We start from the raw sequence: 21,299 nt of genomic DNA on the forward strand, positions 1-21,299 counted from the left end.
GGGGGAGGCGCGTTATTTCAGATTATTAAATCACACCAGAAAACAGCATGAGCTACTCCCTACCTATTTGCAAGCGTGGAGAGAAAAACTGCATTGTTATTCAGCAGCATGCTGGAGGTCCCGTGGAGACAGTAGTAAATCAATGTTAGAATTTCTAAAATTTATAAATGATATACTGAATACTGCAGTGTGTTCTGGGTACATTTTTATAAGGATGCTGAAAAAACAGGGAGCATGCAGAAAGAGCTACAAAGTCCAAGAAAAAATATGCAAGGAGAAACCCAAACATCATTAAGCTATTGGGTTTATTATAAAAATGACAGAGGTGATTGGAGTGTGAAAATTCTTTGAAAAGGAGAAAATAGATGGCAACAAGAGGCTCTGGAAAAAAAGGCATAACATAAAAGAGCTATAAAATGCTACCAGACCAATTTAAATGAGAAACTATGTACATCTTTTAAATGTGAAGGTGATTAACCGTTGGAACAAACTAAGAAGGAAAATAGTATATTCTTCATACTTTGCCTTCAAATCAGAAGAAGATAGCTTTGGAAGAGATGTTTATGCTAAATATGAGTTATGCAACTCAATACAGGAATAAAGGGGTGAAATTTAATGGCCCACTCAATAGAGGGTGCCAAACTAAATGAGCTACTATTGGCCTCTTCTGCGGTTAAACTCTGAAACTATGACCTGTGTTAACAAAAAAAGGCCCTACCACATGTTTATCATCTTTAAAGAAAAAAACAGACCCAAGGAAATAATTTTAAGAAGGTTTTTTTAAGAGACGAGCACTAAGGTACCACATTATTTTGTCCGGAGGGTCTATTAATTCTAAGCAATATGAAAAGGTGAGAAATCTGAACCACTAACAAGCCATTGAAGATCAATAACAATGCTGACATTAACTCAGTTACAAGCCATAAAGCAGCTGGGAGAATACACTGAGTGCCTCAGTATAATGGCAACAGGAGGGGTTATTGCCCCCAAACTCAGCAAACATCAATTGTGCCTATAAAGCGGCAGAAAATGCTGCTCCAGGCACTGAAGATGGCATATACAGCTCAGAGTTCAGGGGAATGGTTATAGCTTAAAAATCAACTGGAATTATAACCTTTATTTGCAAATAGGTGTCACTTACACCACATGAACTTTTAGATGCCTGGCTTTTAACATCACTTATACTATGCTCTGTTTGAAAAGCTAAATTCTTCTCCAAAATTAAAAGAGTGGTATTATAAAGAAAGAAGATGACTACTACTCTGATGATTTGATAAAATGAAAATGAAAATTATATGAACAAAGTTCTCTGACATTTAATTAGTACATTTTAATTACAGAAGGAGGCACAAAACTGTGCTAATAGTTAGCCACTATTAACTCATTTGTACTAAAGAATGTCAGAATACAGTTACTAACACACTTTCCCTCTCCCCCAATCTACAATATGGAAAGGCAGTGCTATAAAACTGATTTTTAAACTTTTTTTTTTTAAATAAAGTCCACCTCTCTCAGCTCCCATAGGCCTTGGGGGCCTATAACCGCTTTAACTACAGCCTTCTATCTTCTCCTATTTTGGACAATCTCCTTTCACCTTGTCATATCTTTGACTAGCCTTTCCAGGTCAGTTTTTATGTTATTTTTCCATCATTGCCTTGGTCAGATACCCTCCACCTAAGCTTTAATAAAGTCAGCTGGGAAAATTTTTCCTCAAGTACAGATGGGAAATAGTTTGGTTGAAAATGGGGTTTGGCAATCACCATAATATTATGGCCTTTCTACCCTATTCTTTGTTGGGGGGAGGAATGCTGACTGCAACTAATTTTAAAGGAGAACTACAAAAATAAGTTCCTTAGCACCTTCTCTTTCATGGTCCCTTTCATGGAAGTATTTTAAATGTATTGTTAAGCTGTCAGCTTCTGACAGAGTACCTACCCTCCTCTTAATTGCATGTCCTGAAATAAAATAAATAAATCAATAAACAGACGTGGGTTCCCCTCACCCCCTCTCTCTTTTGATATCATAAAAGATCTCTTCTGTGAGAATAACAGACTGACTAGGTACAAGACTCGCAAAAACACACCATTAGTTTTTACAAGTATTCCAATTCCAACGTTTTTAGCTGGAAACTAATTTTCAGATTGAAGAGCTCCCTAAAACGCCTGTATTTTATATTAATGGCTGGCATCTGAACTACGCAGAACAAGTATAAACAGATTAATGTTGTTCAATAGCCATGAATCCTACTGACATGCAAAGCATATTGTATTTTTTCAAATATACACACTTACCAGTTTTATCTAAAATATATAAATCCCAGGCTAAAATTCTTTTAATAGAAAAGGAACATTTACTAAGCATAAAATCAATACACCCAAACATAATTTTCAGTAATAGCTCAGAACCATGCCCCCCATCTCAACAATATGTTAAAAATATGTTGAGATGAATCTAATTAAGTGTTACATGAATCTCTCATTTATACTTTTTCCTTGGGAGCTTTGAGTACATTTTATGAGCTCTGATGTGTTTAGGTAGGCATAATAGGTAACATAACAGATGTTTAATATGAATAACTATATTATCCAACAGAACATTAAGGCTGTCCTAACTCACTACACCTAAATCCCCTGACAAAGAGCTCTGTAAACTGGAGTTGAGGTTGCAAATAGCTATCAATTACTTAAGAGAAAAAGTCCTCAAGAGAATACTGCAGTTTTTAAAACAAAAAGTTATAAATGTTAGTTTGGAAGTTCAAAATGAATGGTGTACTTAAAATAAACCCAGACATTAGGGAAGTGCTGAAATGCACAGTTAAAGTCACTCATCCATTTCACTTAAGCTCTGCCTTATACCCTGCAGGTTTATCCAATGGATGCAAATAGAGACATTTAACCAAAAATACCCAAACAAACCTTTAAGGGATAAAGGTTTCTAAACACAGGCAATTAAAAATTCACAGCATCTGGCTATACACATTTAAAATCCATGCCATTTTGCAGTGTGTGTTGTTGAACCATGAAGTAGATGGACCTAATAGTGCTCATGTTCCTGATATGAGCTCATGTTCCTGATATCTGCAATTCCTGGAAGGTCCCCTTTCCAGCCTCATCTGTTCACTCCAATTTAGTACGCTGCATTACATTTTGCACTCAACTACATGCACCCTCAAAATGCACTTTCATATTTAGAGCTACCTACCTCTGTATTTGGGAGAAGTGGAGTTTATAAAAGTTTTCAGAATGGGGGGGGAGGAGGGAGCTCAGTGCGAGGAAAGGTAGAAACAGTCGCATAGGTATGGCTACGTAAACATTTCCATTTTAACTCCCTGTTTTCATTTGCTTATTTTCTAATGCTCATTTAAGCTCATCTGTTGTTGAAAGACATTTTCTTTTAGGTGATAAAAATTAATACAGTTGCTTTAGAGTATGAGGAAAATGCAGGATCTACAGCCTCCCATTTAAAAAAGAAACAAAACCTTTCAACTTCTCCTAAATAGCTCTAAAATTAAAGTAGCTCACAGGAGAAAGCTGACATTGGTATGGGGAACAGCCCTCCAAAAGACATCCTGATTAATTTCACACTCTGATTGTGAACAGTACATTTTTTGGAGTCTTTTAATTAAGTTCAAGTGTATACCCAAACCTAAAGAAGGCTATGCCACGTCCTCACATGGCTCAATTTCACTGCACAAAATAAAATGTTACAGAGGTGAAACAATGGTGGGTGAAGCAATGTCTCTACAGACATGCTACCTCATGCTGTGAACCCTGCATAGGAGATAGGAGGAGTACAGAGCAGTACAGATCATTAGAGTTCATGGGGAAAAGGTTATTTCCTGCAGACCTTGTAAGCTGTGTTCAACAGGGCATTCCAGTGGTGTTTAGTCAAACTCTTTCATATTACAGGATGTTTTCTTATCTGTTTTTCCTCTTTTTAAAAACCCTAGGAAATTTCCACATTTAAACACCTATATTAAATTAATTCTAAGTTTTCATCACCAGCCACAAAGACGTCAGGAAATGAAAATGAGGAGGCTACATGCTCCATTGTCCCTTTGTACACATATACATTAAAAAATAGTCCTTTTACTTACAGAATCACATACATGTACATAAATATCTCAAGGCTTGATTTTGACGTTTGTCACATCATGCTTCCCATTTGGATCAATGGGGAATGCAGGTGTTCTAACACATTAAAAGTCAGACCGTAAAGTGAAGATAAACTGCAGTGCTACAACAATGAAAGTTGCACAAAAGTATTTAAAATATATTACAAATTATACTCATGCACTTAAGACTGCAGAAAAAAATGATATTGTTAAGGAACAGAAAATGATAATATAATTAAAGGCTCTTTCGTAATGTATATGCAAAAAGGGTAAATTATTATTGCATATGCAAACTTCACTTTAAGTATTCAAGAGGCAGGAAATGTTAACTAAAACAGCTTGTCAACAATAAGTACTGGTTCCTTTTAAGATCACCACTCTTCTGACTTTTTAGCCAATTTTTGTTAGGATATTTAGGGTTTCTGTGACTGAAAATCCCAAGAAAAATGGTCTCCCCTTTTCCTGGTTTATTTTCCATATAATCAGTTCCTCCTATGTATGCAGGTTTTTTCTCAGAAACACTAGAGAGAATAGAAAATTTAACACAGAAGTGTAATTGCTAGTCCCCACAAATTGACAAAAGGAGTCAGTAACAAGCTAGTACCTGAAGCTATCCTTAATTCAGGGATTTTTTTCATAGTGCAAACCACATTTTAATACAGATATTGTCTGATTAATCATCTTCTATAAAAAAATGCCTCAAGGCTACGAATTTAAAGAGGCTTAAGGGAAATTCAACGGAAGCTGGCTGCCTCAGGCACCCTGAACATCCTGGCTTTAGTGTAGTTTTGCTGTCTTTCATTGCAATGCAATTAAATGAAGTGTAGCCAGTACTATGTAACCAATCAATTTTCTCTAAAATGGCAGAACTCTAAATACCTCAGTTTGAGAGCCTCTTGTTATCCCCCCACCTTTTTTGTTTAAAAAAAATCAAGATTCAATTTCAAATACACAAACTTTATATTTATACACCAACCCTTCTTCTTTTCAAATTAGATTTAAGATACGATCTTATCCCATTTTTTATTCATATTTTCCAAACCCATTTTAAAATCTGACAGCAGAATTTGCTTGTGAAATTCCACGCATGCTGGTTTAAAGACACGGTGAGGTTAACATGCGCACAACAAAAAGTTGGGTTTTAACAGAGGGCTAGTACATATTAGCTTCAATCTTAACTTCCACTGTCCTGCAATAAACAGTATTCCTGATCATTTGTTTGGTTAATCATAATAGCAGTAGAAATGTATTCCTGGTTCCTATTGTCTAATTTTCAGTACAAATGCATCTTTCTCCCTTAATAAAGACCCTCAAGAGGGAGAATCAAGTAACTAGGTAGTAAATTATCCCTTTAGGTCCAACTGCTAGGGGAAACAGTAATCTGGGCACTGCCTGAGAACTTCACAATGACTAGGAGAGAGCAGAAACTGATGAAAAGGCACTGTCCCTTCTAACAGGTAAGGGAAGGATGGGAATTCCCAGAACAAGGCAATGAGAAAAGGACAGTTGTGGATAAAAGGAAATTGTACTAGCAGCTTCTGCTTAGTTTAGCTTTTGTGCATGAACCTGGACAGGATTGACATTTTCAGTCACCAAACCCACCCTGAATTATGGTGTGCTCTTAATTTTTTTCAAGCCTCCTACACACCAGCCTCATTTCCTTGCTGTGACCACTACAGAACTCACAAAGCCGGGCTCCTCCCCATCAATGATCCTGTGACTGTATACGCTAAAAGGCCCACTTGTAATAAACTACTTCACACCCCACCATTGCCAAAAATGAATGCTAACATGCATTTATCAAATAGGGGAGCTTTCATTCACGGCAATGCCAGATTATCATTCTGGGCAGCAGATCCCATCAGTCAGCAAATTAGACTGAACTGAATTAAATAGGGACACTGTCCCAATCCCCAAAACTCATGAATGAAAGGCCACAAGCCCTTTTAGTTGCTATGCATCCTGCTTAAAGCATGTAGCTGACCCTTTGCGGTGAATCAAAAACCAAGCTGATACCCAGTTAATGAAAATGCTTCAAACGACGGAAATTTTTGAAATTGGGCCTTACAAATTTAGGACTGTATTGAGACTAAAATCAAACAACCGGTGCAAATGATTTGCAGTACAACACTGAAAAACACTCAAGCCCTTAAGCTTTTGGACACTTATCAACTACTATGTAAAAGTTGTTTCCCTTCAGAAGCCAGTAGGAAGGGATTATATCGACTTTGGAAACTGAACTCAACACATCTCACAAGTATAGTCTTTACCTGTTTATACCTTCCTTGGTGTAGAATACAGAATAGGTAAGGTTGTCTCCCTGAGGATCTGATGCAGGTGTCCGCCACGTCAGTTTGATGAAGCGAGTAGAGACGAGGGTGGCCACGACATCCCGAGGGGCTGAAGGCAACGGTCCAGTTGTAGCTGGTGCTAGATGGTCAGTAGTGGCACTGGTCAGTGAAGTGGGAGGTAATGTTGGGATGGCAACATCTTGGCATGTGCAAACATTGGGGAATATGAAGGGCAAACATCACGACGGTTTAAAAAGAAAAAACAGGGAAAAAAAACAAAAGAAATAAACAAAACCACGATGGGAAACAAAACAAAATGAACACACACAAAAAAGGCCATTAAACTGAAGGCTGACATGCAGGCAAAAGGTAACTACTGAAAACTAATGAAAAATATTAAAGGACATCACTGTAGGGCAAGCAGACTAAATCTCCATTGTAATGGAAGTGGCAAGGGAAAGGAAAGGGTGAAAACTGAGGATAAAATATCACCTCATAAGAGGACATATCAATGCTGAACAAAACTTTCATTTTTTTTAAAAGTCATATGTATTATTTAACATTTGGAAACAAAACAAAATTCAACTTGCATTTGCTATTCAACAGTAAGTACATTTAAACCAGATTTTCTATGTTACTTGGTTAAAAAGGAGTATTAAACCAGTCTAGCATCAGTTAAAAAAAAGCAATACCTGGATTATATAAAGCTCATTAAAAAGACTCTGCAAGTTTATGTGATTTTACTGTACAAATTAAGACAAAGGTCGGCCACTGTGGGTGGCCAAGCTGTGGCACGCGTGCCACAAGTGGGATGGGCAGCCTGTGTGTGTGGCATGCAGCAGACCAGGGAGGGGGCAAGCAGCATAGCAGCAGGCACAGCAGGAAGCAGAACAGCAGAGCAGGCAGGGAGCACAGGGAAGGAAGCAGAAAGCAGAGCAGCAGATCAGGCAGAAAGCAGAGTAGCAGATTGGAAAGGGGAAGGGGATCAGACTGGCACTTGGAGAGGTAGCGGGGCTTAATTTGTGGCACGTCTGCCAAACAGGCTGGTCCCCACTGTTTTACACACACAAGCAACCTGCTTTGTTGTCTCATGTAACTAAGGCAGTGCTTCCCAAACTTTCCCTCAGCACGATCCCATTTATGGCCGCAGTTCTTCAGCATGGCCCCTCACTCCCAACCCACAGGCCCCCACCCCAGCAACCCCATCTGCTGATGTTGCAACCCCCATTTGTAAATCACGACCCACAATTTGGAAACCGCTGAACTCTGAGCTATCCAACTTCTACATGGCAGGCTGCACCAGCAAAAGCTGCACACTGCATGGGGACCCTCTCCCCCACTACACTGGCTGCACCCTCAGCTTTCAGCCTGCAGTGCCAGGGGAGTTTGTGGCCAGTCTCGCATGAAACCACCTTGCGCCCTAGGGCAAGGGCAGGAAACAGAAGCCAGAAGAGAAAGGGGAACCTGAAGACCTAGGCTGCTGCTGCTGAAGCTGGAACAATGGAGGGAGCAGTGGTTGGATTCCTGAAACTGCAAATTAACCCCTCAGGTGCTGCATGTAGCCCATGGGCTGCCAGTTGAATAGTCCTGGTATAACTGATATATGCAGGAATTTGGGTTGTGATACAGCCATCACATTATGCAATGATAAACTTCCTAGGCAGTTGATACATGAGGATTTTTCCTCCCAAAAGAGGTCCTATTTCCATCCAAAAAAAATTTATTTATCCCTGCCAACTGTTTCTCATTCTGTCTTCTTTTGCAGAGCTATATTGTTTTAAATATACTATCTTAACAGCACCTGACACAATGTTCCTTTGCAAACTTTGCTGAAGTCATATGTGGCATATGTAATGCATTATTTTAAACTGGGACAAAATCGCTTGGATTAATGTTAAAAGTAGCTGGAAAGTGCATAAGTAGCTTTGTCCCAACTCCTACTAAGGAAAACCATGCATCCGCCCAGTAAATCTAGTGCTTATATTCTGTGTAGGAGAAACAAAATTATAACCATATAGGAAGTGGTACAGGTAGCAATACCTATATTTATAGCCACCCAACACTTTTTTGTAAGAAACTTTTGTTAGTTTCTCACAAATTTTCCCAACTTAAACCATGCAGACTGAAATTCTCAGGCCAGTTTGTGTATGTGTGGTGGTGGTTCTTAAATTTGTATCTCAAATGGTTCGGTCCATTTCACAACAAGGTTACAGAAAATGTAATGTTCAAGTTGCTTCATAATACTAAAGAAATAGATATTACTGCCCCTTTAGCCACTCTGAAAGTCATTTTGCATTTTGTTTTATAATAACTATGTCTTAGCCAAATATCTCATTTGGATTGCTTAACTAATACATTTTTAACTTCCTCTCTTGAAATTGGGAGTTATTTTGATATTTAAAATCAGCTCAAAATCTCTGATATATGCTACGTAGCTTGAATCACATTTCAGGTTGTGTGTTTAATCCCAGGCTCCAATAAAATAGAGACCCAGATGTAAGTGCTGAAAATTTTCAGAATTCTGCTTCATTCTTCAGCTGACTATAGACTGATATTAAGAAAAGTACTTAGTACAACATCAAAAGGAAGAATATAGTAACAACTGTTTGTACCAGAGACAGAGAGAGATACAGCTGCAATACTAGTGGATGATATGCATGTTATGAGTGGCAAGGAAAATGCTACAGACTGAATAAAATAGAAGTCTATGAACAATAGGAAAGCAAATCTATGCAGACATCATAAGTGAAAAGAAGACTGCAACTGTTGTCAGAAAAAAAGGTTAAGAAAAATATCAACAACATACATTCTTGCATGTAAGACAATCTACAAGAACTCTCTTCTCTTGGTTTCTTTCTTAAGCAACTGCTGACAATGTCACAGCTTTAACACCACTAACAATTAACCTTTATATCATTTTCATACTGCAGATTCAGTGCTTTAAAAAAAGGTTGTGTGTAAAACAGCTAGAAGCACTATTCATTGGCTGACAGCTGAGAACACCTACATTTATCAGACTTTGGGGTTTCATCGAAGCCAAGGAACAAAGCCTATTTAATATGAAATGATCATACATACAATATCTCAGACAAAAAAATCTTCTCTTGGGCCAGAGGACTGTTAGAAATAAGATAATATCTCTCCTATCTTTTCCTTTGATTTAGACCTTGCATTCCTTCCCCTCTCTGGGAAGTTGGCAACCTTGACTTCTCCTTCTGTATCTGATCTGCCAACATGCCATTATCACTTTGTCATGTATTCCACCTCTACTGAAGTTCCCATCCACGTTTTTACCTCCTCTCTCCTCTCTCTTGTCTATACTGTCCATTTCTGGAAAACCTTAGTCCCGAGATCTGTCAACACAGGCATAGCCACCTTGACCATTACATTTCAGTTATACTTGTTATTGCTGCAGTAGTGTTAGTGGAATTTCTTTCTTCAAGAAAAATATATTGAAGGTATTGTTCAAAGCATGCAAATCCTGAGATTATTACTTTGTACTTTTGCTGTAGGGTGCTAGAAGTTTCAGACAAGCAGAGGATCTAGAGTCACTTTCTTCTCAATACCCCCTTCAACTAACAGAACATAGAGAAAGCCACTGGTTGTTTTCATCCATAGAAATAGTGCAATCATCATGCCCATAACCCCAATCTACCCCACCAGTTTCATATTCATATCAGAATCCAATCTTTTTCTTTAACCGATACCTACATTTGTTTGGGGGATTTCTTATAGACCAGGGACAAGATTCTGACCCTTTTGGTGCCAAGTGGTGGCTGTTGCAACCCAGGAAAGAATTTACTTGGTGAAGGAGCTGCACAGCATTGGCATGTGTAACCTCCCGCTACTACATCTCATACTCCTTTGTGTAGTGGTTGTATCAAGGAGTAAAGGGGTATTTCAGGAACTGGAAAAAAATGTAGCCAGAGAATTTAGCATTATGGACTTTTCAAGCCGATTGGTGCCAGAGGCATTTTTTCATGTTAGGGCAACTCCCAGAGCAGGCAGTATCCAGTATTACCAAAGGTAGCTTTAAAGCTGTCAGGGTCTTTTGCATAGCTTCTCACAGAGCAGAACCCAGAACCCTGTCAGTGCCCATCTACTCTTCCTCTGTTCATAAATAAAACATGGTTGATGATTAGGCTCTGATCCAGAAAGCACTTTAACACATGCTGAATTTTAAGCTTGCACACAGTCCCACTTAAGTCAATAGGGATTTTTTCATATCAAATTAAAGTACATGCTTAAGCTATGCACTGAATTAGGCTCCTAATCACTGAAATTTCTTTTATTCTCTCCATGGGGTATTGTCATTATAGATGAGAGAGCATAGAAGTAGTCTCCTCAATGGCTCTGTGGATGTCTCTGCTTCTTTCCCATCTCATTTTATATTTCAGCTGAAAATAAATCCCACCCCTCTTGCAGATGCTTTCTCTCCTCCTATTAGGAACTCTGTTTTGTTATTCAGTTCCATGACAGAGTCATGGTTCGTGTAACGGTTAATACTAGACAACCACACAAAGCAAAGTTGCATTGTATAGACTCCAATTAAATCATCCAAATGCCTTCTAAAGTCTTCTGAGTCATGTTTTGTATCCTGTGAAAATAAGTGCTCCGTTCACACCGGATAACATTTTCTAAAGCATCCCAAAATTTCAAAAACATAAAACTCACTGTTTTTTCCTGGGATTTTGGCACACTTGAACATGTTATTCCCATAATTCCAAACAGCAGCTATTTCATTGGCTTGACAAACAAAGGAAGTCAATCGTAACCACCCTTTTAGGTACCTAGCCTATATCTGGGAGGAGTAAAAGAAACTACTGTAATATCTAGGTTCTGAATAATAAGGAAAAACATTAGAAAAAAATCAAAACAAACTAACAAAACCCACCCCCAAAAACTAATTAGCAAATCCTTCTCTACTACAGCAATTCTCCTTGCAGAAATCCAACACTTATTGACAGTCTAAACACAAAAACACACGTCTACAGACTACCTTCGGTTAATATTTTGGTTTCCATTATGTTGTCTTGGTGATATTGTCAGATGATTTGTTTAAATTATAAGCTCTGTGGGGCAAAGAACCTGTCTTATCTATCACTGAAAATTGTCATGTTTAATTAAAATGTTATATAAAGATTATTTAAATAATTAAACTGAAACCCAAGTACTTGATGAAACCTGCCCCCTTCACAAAATAACACTAATTAAACAGGTGAGATAAAAAAGCATCCAAATGTGTACTATATATTAATATTTTCATCTCCATATAGAATGAAATACATCCATTATTTGCTTTAAAGTCATGTGCATACTGGAGTTGCTCAAACCTGTAGGCATCAAGCTGAAGGGTCTGGGAGAGCTGCCAAGATTTCCCAGATTAACAAAAACTTGCTTGTGTCCTTGTGTAATACTAAAAAGACTGGAAATACTCCTTCTGACAGCATTGTAGGTAGATTGCTCAAACACAACAAAAATCAGCAGGGTGAGAAAAATAAACCATGAACCAAATAAAAGCATGAAGGGTGTGTAAATTGTACAAGTAAGGTAAGCAAGGAATAGGCAAGAAAATTCACCCATGGGAAGAAACAATTAACTATCAGCTTGGTAGCAAATTAGTAATGTTGATAGCAGTGGAATGCATTTTAGAAGACTAGGTTACTTCTTTTTCTTTCTTTCTTTTTTCCCCCCCCAAACGCCTTGAGTACCATTACAAACTGATTTGTACACAGGCATGTGAGCAGAATGCTCAGCAGTGCAAAGCTATGTTAATGAGTAATTACACTAAAATTAGTTTTAATGCCAATAGGGGAACAACTTTATTATCTCGAACCTTTAACCATGGTTTAACAAGCGATCTGTGAAAAAAAAAATCAAATCTATTTCACCAATTTTTTTAAGCTATTGTCCTCTGGAATGTTCTTTAAATTGCTATTTCTGGAGAGTTTTGCATTAATCTATGCATATTCAGCAAGTGACATGATAAAAACATGGACAAAGAATGATGTTCTAACATGCCTGAAAGATAAACAGCAGATCCATCTTCTCAACCTGCAGAGATTGAGGGTTGTTTCTGACGGAGCTCTCAAAGAAAATGATATATACAGTGCACGCGCACACACACACACACACACACACACACCCCCATATTCAATTTAATGTCATACAGTATGGTGCCTTGAACAGCATTTGAAAGAAATGGTTCAGGAAAACCACAACTGATGTGAAATGAGTCCATCCCCCTTATACTTTGAATAGCAGCTCTACTGCACTCGCATGGACTAATTAGGTTACTAAAAGTCCATTTCAGGAACATGCTGCAAGACAGGACACAGCAGTTTGAGCAAAAGATGTTGAAGAGATTGACATATGGTGAACCATAAGGACTGGATCAAAAATGTAAATCTTCTGAAAAAAACTTTCCTAATATTAACTTACTCCAAGAGAACAGCTTTCTAATACATTCTGTAGTGAGCTAAGCTACAAACCCAACCACACACCTGGATTAAGATGCTAACCTAGTGAGGATGGTCTTCAGCTACCATAACAAGCAATCATTGCAGGTGTTGGCCATCTAGAAGTCGCCAGCACAATCACTAACTTACAATTAAAAAAAAAAAAAGACAAAAAAGAAAAAGTAAGTTTCTCATCATCTACAAAGATGTAAATGTTTTGTCAGACACTGGACAGGCACTGGATGTGATATTGAGGTACAGGTTTCCTACCTGGAGCTCTACCAATTTGTTTGAAACATCTCCTGTGCAATGAACAGAGTGAATTCCAAGCTTAACACAAATTTTACTGAATTAACTGAAGAGAAGATTTCTTATCATTCACCTGACTGATCTGCTGCCTGCAGACCATAAGGTTCCCAGTTAGTCTCAATTGTGCAATACACAGAATCTGAACACATGGGACCATATCTAGCTAGCTAATTGCTTGATTCTGTTCTGGCAAACTATTACTTGGCAGATATTCTACAACAAAGGTTTTACTCGAGTAGAGATTACCTATTGTGACAATCGCATCCAAATGTTTTGTAACTTCCACAAACATCCACAGGGGTCTAAACTGAAATCATATTAATTTCCATTTGTGATTTAATATAGATTTGATCCCTGGCCTCACAGGTGAAAAAAATTAAGGGTTAAGAGTATTTTTTAATGGACTAATAATATTATTTCACTTTGCAGCAATGAAACAAAGAAAATCTCACTACTATTAACCTAATATGCTGGGGGAGATCAAATATATTTGAATTATAATTCCTAAGTGATGCTATTCCATGATAAACAATTCAGGAAGCTAATGTGATCATTACAAAGTTCTTGATCAAACACACCACTCCCAAGGGCTACTAGAATTAAATGTTTTATTGGTTAGCAAATTATTGTGAGAATTTTCCATGTTGTCCAGCCCCTCCAGTTAGGATATCCTTTTTCTCTTTTTTTTCCTTCAAGTACATACAACAAAGCCAAGTTTACAGCTTTTCTGCTTATTTCACAAAGCAGCATGCCAATAGCATACTAAATGAAAATTTAGAGAAAGTAAAAATAAATGTCTGGCAAAGGACAATGATTAGCGTGCTTTTAAAGTCACTCCAAAGTAACGGTTTCATGTAACAAGGATTTTATTATACATAATAAAGAAGACATATATCGTAGAAAAGTTTGTGCAGTGGTTGGTCTACAGGGCTAGGTTAGAAACACCAGATTTTGTTTCTAGCTTCACCATTTGCTGGCCGAATGACCCAGTACAAGTTCCGTGTCTCAATTTGCTGAGCTTTAAAATAAAGGTAATGATGCTACAACCTACCTAACTAAAGGTGATGCGGGGAGTTAGTCAATAAGATTGAAAATTGCTTTGCAATCCTAAACAAGAACGCCTATATACAGTATTATATATACATTATATATAGTTTGAGGGGAGAACAGTGGATGCAATATCCCTAGACTTCAGCAAGGTTTTTGACACCATCTCACATGACATTCTTAACAACAACCTAATGAAATACAGGCTAGATGAAAGTACTGTAAGATGGATACATAACTAGTTGGATCACAGTATTCAATGAGGAGTCATCAATGGCTCAATGGGAGGAGATATAAAATGGGGTTCCCCAGGGGTCTGTCCTGTGTCTGGTATTAATATCTTCATTAATTAATTGGATGATGTGACTGAGTGCACATTTAGCAAATTTGCGGATGACACCACGTTGGAGTTGTAGACACTGGAGGGAAGGGCTAGGATCCAGAATGACTTGGAAAGATTATAAAATGGTCTGCAATCAGTCAGATGAAACTCAAAGGCAAATGCAAAATGCTACACTTGAGATGGAATAATTGCATGCACAAACAGAGACTAGAGAAAGCCTAGGTAGGGTGCGATGCTGCAGAGAAGGACCTAGAAGTTACAGTGGACAATAAGATGAATATGAGCCAACAGTCTGCTCTTGTTCCAAATGAAAGATAATATACTGGGTTATATTAAAAGGAGTGTCACTTGCAAATCAATGGAAGTGATTCTTCTGCTCTATTTTGCACTGGTGAGGCCTCACCTGAAGTGCTGTATCCAGTATGGCACCCCACACTTCAAGAAGCACGTGGACAGTTTGGAAAAAGTCCAGCACAGAGCAACAGAAACGATCAGTGTCCTGGAGATGACACTTACGTGAAAAGGCTAGGGTTATTTAGCCTATTAACGAGAAAATTGAGGGGGGATTTGATAACAGTCTTCAAATTCCTGAAGGGCAACTATAGAGAGGATGGAGATGAGCTTTTCTCTGTGGCCAGAGGGGATAGGACTAGAAGCAATGGCCTCAAGCTTCAGCAGGGAAAATTTAGGTTGAAGATTAGGAGGAACATTCTAACCATGAGAGTAGTCATGCATTCAAACAGGCTACTTCGAGAAATTGTGCAAACCCTATTCTTGGAAGTTTTCAAAACAGATAAGACAGACACATGGCTGGGATGGTTTAGCAAGGACAATCCTGGCCTGAGCAAGGGGATGGACTAGACCCTCACGAGGTCCCTTCCACCCGGACTTTCCTATGATGTTATTTATATAAGAAAGAGGAAAACCCATCTTATTATACACATCATAACATTGATTTTAACAGCCATTTGAGAGCATGTAAAACAATTTATTGACCAGTAATAGTATATTAAAGATTATTTTAAAAATTACAAATTCTTATTTTTCATCTATTTTTAGTGAAATGGTGACTAGGTCATTAATGAGTCTGACTTTTTATTGCTTAATTGTAAATAGTAAAAACAAATGTCTCACATGAATCAAATCTTCAATGTTGAATTCAGTTATTTCGGAAAGGCCACTTGCTTGTTAAACTAATACTCTCTTGTATGTAGGTTGATAGTCAACAGTTCCCTTAATACTAGGTCAGAACAGGAGTTTGAAACTTCTCAAAATTCTAACAACTGCATAGTTTTCTCAGACTTGAGCTTTTGTATACATGTTCCTCTTTTCTTGCATATACTTATATAGCCTTGCAGTTCTGGGGTGTCTACTGTTGTTTCTTATCTGTATGTCATTTGCCATGTACTGTGTAAGCTGCCCTAAATCTTTCTGGGTAGGATAGGAAGCAAATCTAAATAATAATAATAATAATAATAAAGATATATTATCTTTGATCTTGGTAAAAAAAACCTGTGATAAAAAGAATGGTTACAAGCTGCAACTATCAGCTGATCTTTTTTTTTTTTTTTATACTTGCTTTTGTTAAATTAATACAGCACCACCTGTTAGCAGGGCTGTTATTCTGGAAAAAAAATCCAACCTTAAGTCCATCCTATATATCTTACCATTTAAAAAGCAGTCCTCCTATCTATTTGTTGCATCAGCCTACTTGTTCTCTAAAATTTAGGGTATGGACACACATGCATTTGGAGCCATTTCTAAATTTTCTGTTAAAGTTGGAGTGGTTCTGCTATATTTGCATTGCTCTTCACTGGTCCTCACATGACAATTAGAACTTAACAGCTACTGCCCTTTAGAAATGTTCCCCTTTAGAAATGGCTCCAAACGTACCTGTGTCCACACGCTTAAACTGAAAGCTTTTGTAAAGTGCATCAACTGCTCATTATTCTTGTTAGTGCGTCCAGTGCAATCCTCATCCAAATAAATAACAAATTAGCAGATAAGATCAGTTTGGGTGTTTTGCTTTTTTTTGGATGAGTGTTTATATCACCAAAACTGACACTTTTCTTGACAATATCCGCAGATCAATTATAATGACTGAATTACTCCCTCATTCTGGGACAGGTATTCTATAAAAATACGCTTCAATTACACCTCTTAATAGAATGCATCAGACAAAGAGGAAACGTGAAGAAAAGTATGGGGGACTGACTTCTGCCTTTGCATTATACATTCATTTTCTAAACTGTCACAGCTTCCTCAGACTTTCTCTGAATCTCCCTGAGTGCACGATGGAATTGGTTTAAATGGGTGTGCGTGAAAGTGGGAGCAAGAGATTGTACCTACATTTATACCTGGAGTAAGACTACAACCCCATTTAATATTTCAGAGAAAACGTGCAATTATTCATTTACAAAAGGAAAAACCAATAGTTCTGTTTAAGCTTCTAATTAATGAAGTGATTTATACAACAACAAACTCTTCTGTTGTATGAGGTAATTGAAGTGAGCAAGTAAAGCAGACTGAGAATTCAGAGGGCAAGATCTTCAAGATGGTGCAACTGTGGTGGAAGAATGATCACTACTTTTAATGATGTTGACGCCATTGCTAAAAATAAAATTACATAAATCATTCAAGAATGCAGAGGACTTCTGATGAGAGGTTGACACAAAGGACAGAGTAAAAGCTGTGCGCCATCTACCAGAAGACAGAATATTTTACGCCTCTAAAGGTTCAAAAATGGAAATAAGGGGAGAGATTCAATTCAACGTAGGATTCTGCTATGATTAATTGAAAAATAGTTAAAGTAGCTTAGTTTAGCACATAAAAAACATCTGGCATTAAAAGGGACTTCACCAGAAGATGAAGGGAGAGATGCTTTGATTTACACTTTGGGTGTGTTTTGAGTTGGCTTGGTATTTTTCAGTGAAAGATTTTTTGATACGTTCATGTGGTAACAGCATGTTGACATCCTCTTGAAGCTTCCCAACAACTAACCAAGAAAAAAATCCGTGTGGACAGCTATCATTAAGCTCTAGAATTTTTGGAATCCCATGATGCTTTATGCATTTACATAATAGCACTATTACACACAATGCTTTCCATCTCATAGTAATTTATTGTGGAGTGTCTCAAGCACTCTGTACAATAATGAGTTACTTAACACCTTATGAAACAGTTGAATAAGTCAGTTTTATTGATGGAGAAACTAAGGCACAGAAAGATTCAATTTTCTACGCAAAACGCAGGAAGTTTGAGGCTGAACTGAAGAGAAAGTTTGCCTGAAATCGAACGCTGTGGTTAAAGCCCCAGAACATCTTTCCTTGGCATATCATGTAACCCGTACCATTCACAGGCTCTTTCCTAGGCCACAATATTAAAAAACCTGGCAATTTAGGTTAAAACAAGAGTTAGAACCTTTAAGTTAAAATGAATTAAAACCAGATATATCCAGGAGACAAAATCAAGTTTCTGAAAATCAGATGGAGATGCTTCTGTACAGTATTATTTAATATTAAATGTTCTACACCTAAAGCAGAAAAAGCAGATTTGTACTGCTTTTATGAAGTGACTGGAGTAGTTTATGGTAAACTGGGAAGTAAAATTGTTATTAAAACTCCACTTGAAACGTTCCAACCACAAACGCTCACAAAGAAGCATGTGGATACTCTTAACTAATAACAACATGATTATAATCCTTGAATGTGAGGTTGCTTATGTGCTCAAAAGTTTAAATCAACACTGTGTATAATCTGTAAATATACCTACATTCAGATGTTATCGTTTTGGCAATGATTATATTTTCAATATAAACTTTCAGAGGAAGTCATAAAATCTAGGGCAACAAAGAACACTCCTCCCACATTCTTTTCACTGTGAAGTGCACTGGTGTAAAGGAAACAATTTGATTTCTTTTCCTGTCATATAAAACAAATCATTAAAAAAAAAAATAGGTGCGACAGACCTTATTGACGCATAACACACTGAGGTGGGTCCAGAGAGGAAGGCAGCCTCTCCTATAATTCTAACCAGAAATACTGCAATTGAGATAAGGCACCAGGACTCCAACCAACATTAGATAAAGGCATAGATTTAGACTATTAAATAGAGTGGAAAAAACCGAAATGTATTCAAACCTTCTCCCTCAGGAAGCTGCAAACCTAAAGCTCTGAAATGGGTTTTGTGGCTGGAGTAAAATCCAACTACAACAACACGTTCCAAAATGCAGTAAGTAAATAACACACACTGCTGCATTTTAAGTTCAGTTTCTAAAATCCAGTCCCCCAGAACACTTAAAATTAAAAAAAGCAACCCATAAACAACTTAAACCAATAACAAGGCACCACAAAAAGCGTCCTGTATAGATTGCCTATGAATGTAAATATTCTTAAATTGAATTCTTATGCAGGATTCAAACCTCTCAAGAGAAGTGGTGTCTCTAGCAGAGAGGGATAGTTTGATTCCAATTTCTTATAACAGTGGAATGCAACAATTTGATTCTGATAGCAAATACATTATATTCATATGTAAATAGATCTTTACAGAGCAATTCCAAACCAACATACTGTATGCAGTAGGAAAAACCAACATTGGTTCTACAACTGTACATGCAAGTCATTTCCAGTAAGACTGGAGCAACACCACTGCAGGCTGCAATCTCCTTAGGCCTCTTGACACTGGCTTGCTGAATGATCCCAAGCAACTTTCTGTACTTTTTTGTGCCTTAAAAGGTTCTTCCAGTCTGGGATGGACACTCTTACTGTTATAACAACTGAAAATCAATGCATCCAGTCTTGGCAATGTAGCTGATACTGTGGGGGATGGTATTCTTGCTCTCACACAGACTGCCACATGGCTGGAGGAGCCATCTTTTAGGTCATCCTAAATAATTTTCATTCTTTCTTCAAACCAATACAATTTTCTTGAGGTACTGATGGGTACATTTGTGGAACTTCACTCCAGGGCCAGGTACAGACAGTACATTTAGCCTGGTCTAAGTGATCAGATATTGACCTAAACCTGTACCAGTACAGAAGTTCAGTGCACTTTGTCTAGTCTAAGATAAATCTGGTTCGATGTGCACTCAAATCAGATCAATCTAGGTTAGACCAGTGAATCAAATTTCTGTACCAGTTCCCCTACTGATTCAAGTTAGATTGCTGCCCTCCAGCATCCCAGCCTCCTTTGTGGTCCCTCTCTACCCCTCCCTGGCAAGAAGGAGCACTAGCACACAGCTGCTATGACCGAGTGCCCAGGAGGCCCAACCCCTGAGCTCTCCCAGAGCCAAGCCAGCAAAGCCCCTCTCCCCAACCCCACCTCCAGCCATCTGTCAGCCACAGGTAGGCAGTGGGGTGGGGTGAGGGGGAGGAGGGAAGGCATCTATGTCCCCTGCATGAGTCCCAGGACCTGGGCATCCAATTCCTTGGGCTGTGCCCTTCCAACCAATCATGAAGCGCCCTATGATGTGCATACGGACCTGACACTGAGTCCAGGAGAACTCCTGAACACAGGCACAGCCCCACTAACTCCAACCCTGGCTCACATACACCACATCTCAAAGGCCAGAGCCAGGCACCCTGCCTCCCAAACCCCAGCAAGGAAACCCAACTCCTCCTCTTCCCCACCCCGAGCAGGAGCCGCTGAAGGCAGCTTGCCTCTGGTGGGTCGGGGTGGAAGGGGGCAGAATATCAGGACTGGGCCTGCACAAAGACAACCCTGTGACCTCTGAGGCTTGGCCGCTGATCCGTATCATGGGCCCTTGGCATGCTGAAAAACTTTTTTGGCCTGCAACCACAGGGTCCCAGAGGACTAGAGTGGAAGGAGAGTGTGGGTGGTAGCACTGAGCATCCAAGCCGAGGCAAGAAGGCAAATGCCCCTGGAAACCTCAGGAGGGGGTGAAATAAGACCTGTCTCCATGTTTCAGGTAGAGGGCGCTGGAAATTTCCAGGCAGGGGCACAGGGCATTGCCAGAATCACAAAGTGTCTGCTGGAAGCTCCTGGAAAGTTTGAGGTTGTGAGGGTGGAATGACCAATGGAGCCCCAGTTACTCTGGAGCAAGGGCTACACCCAGCTGCAGTGAGAGAGCCGTGTGCCAGGACCCAAACCTTCGCGCATCCTCCGGTCCTTCAATCCATCTTACTTCCCATCTTACTACCATCCACCCCATCGCAGATAGACCCTTATCCTCCTCCGCTACCCAACCCCGGTCTGGGACTATAGGAAGATGAGGGATCTCATCGCCATCTGGGGTGAGGAGGAGATCCAGCACCAGCTAGAGAAACGGAACTGCAACAGGGATGTCTTCAAGTGCATTGCCCAGCAGATGCAGGTGCAGGGCCACAGAAGGGACTGGAAGCAGTGCTGTGACAAAACTAAATAGATGAAGATCCAATATAAGCACATGCATAATGCCAACAAAAGGTCCAATGCCAGGAGGCAGATCGTGCTGTTCTACAAGGAGCCGTCCTGCTTCCTCACCAAGGACAGGGCTGTCAAGACCCCACACACCTACGGCACCCCAGGGGGTGGGAGAAGTTGTCAGAAGAGACCCCGCCAGAGGAGGTGGCGTAGGGATGCCCCAGGACAATGGGATAACCGGATGCCCAGGAGCAGGTCCCTGGGGGCTGGGCAAGAGATCAGCTGCTGGAGGCAGCCCATGAGAAGCCCACCCCTTTGGTGCTGGTCCTCACATCATCACAGGATGTGGGAGCTGAGGTGCACCCAGGACACGGTTC

General features: G+C 39.1%; 1 protein-coding gene across 4 annotated transcripts in view; it reads right to left on the reverse strand.

Moving 5' to 3' along the window:
* The window catches only part of NEO1 (neogenin 1), a 384,856-nt gene that overhangs the window by 66,415 nt on the left and 297,142 nt on the right, over positions 1-21,299 (reverse strand). For 3 of the 4 annotated variants that reach the window (XM_025207173.1, XM_025207172.1, XM_025207171.1), the window contains exon 8: positions 6,385-6,604. In XM_025207173.1, the coding sequence (XP_025062958.1) occupies positions 6,385-6,604 (220 nt within the window). The remainder of the gene's footprint in view (positions 1-6,384; positions 6,605-21,299) is intronic. The other variant, XM_025207174.1, reaches the window with a different exon arrangement.

This window comes from Alligator sinensis, unplaced genomic scaffold, assembly GCF_000455745.1.
Source record: "Alligator sinensis unplaced genomic scaffold, ASM45574v1 scaffold492_1, whole genome shotgun sequence".
NCBI classification, from domain to species: Eukaryota; Metazoa; Chordata; order Crocodylia; family Alligatoridae; genus Alligator; species Alligator sinensis.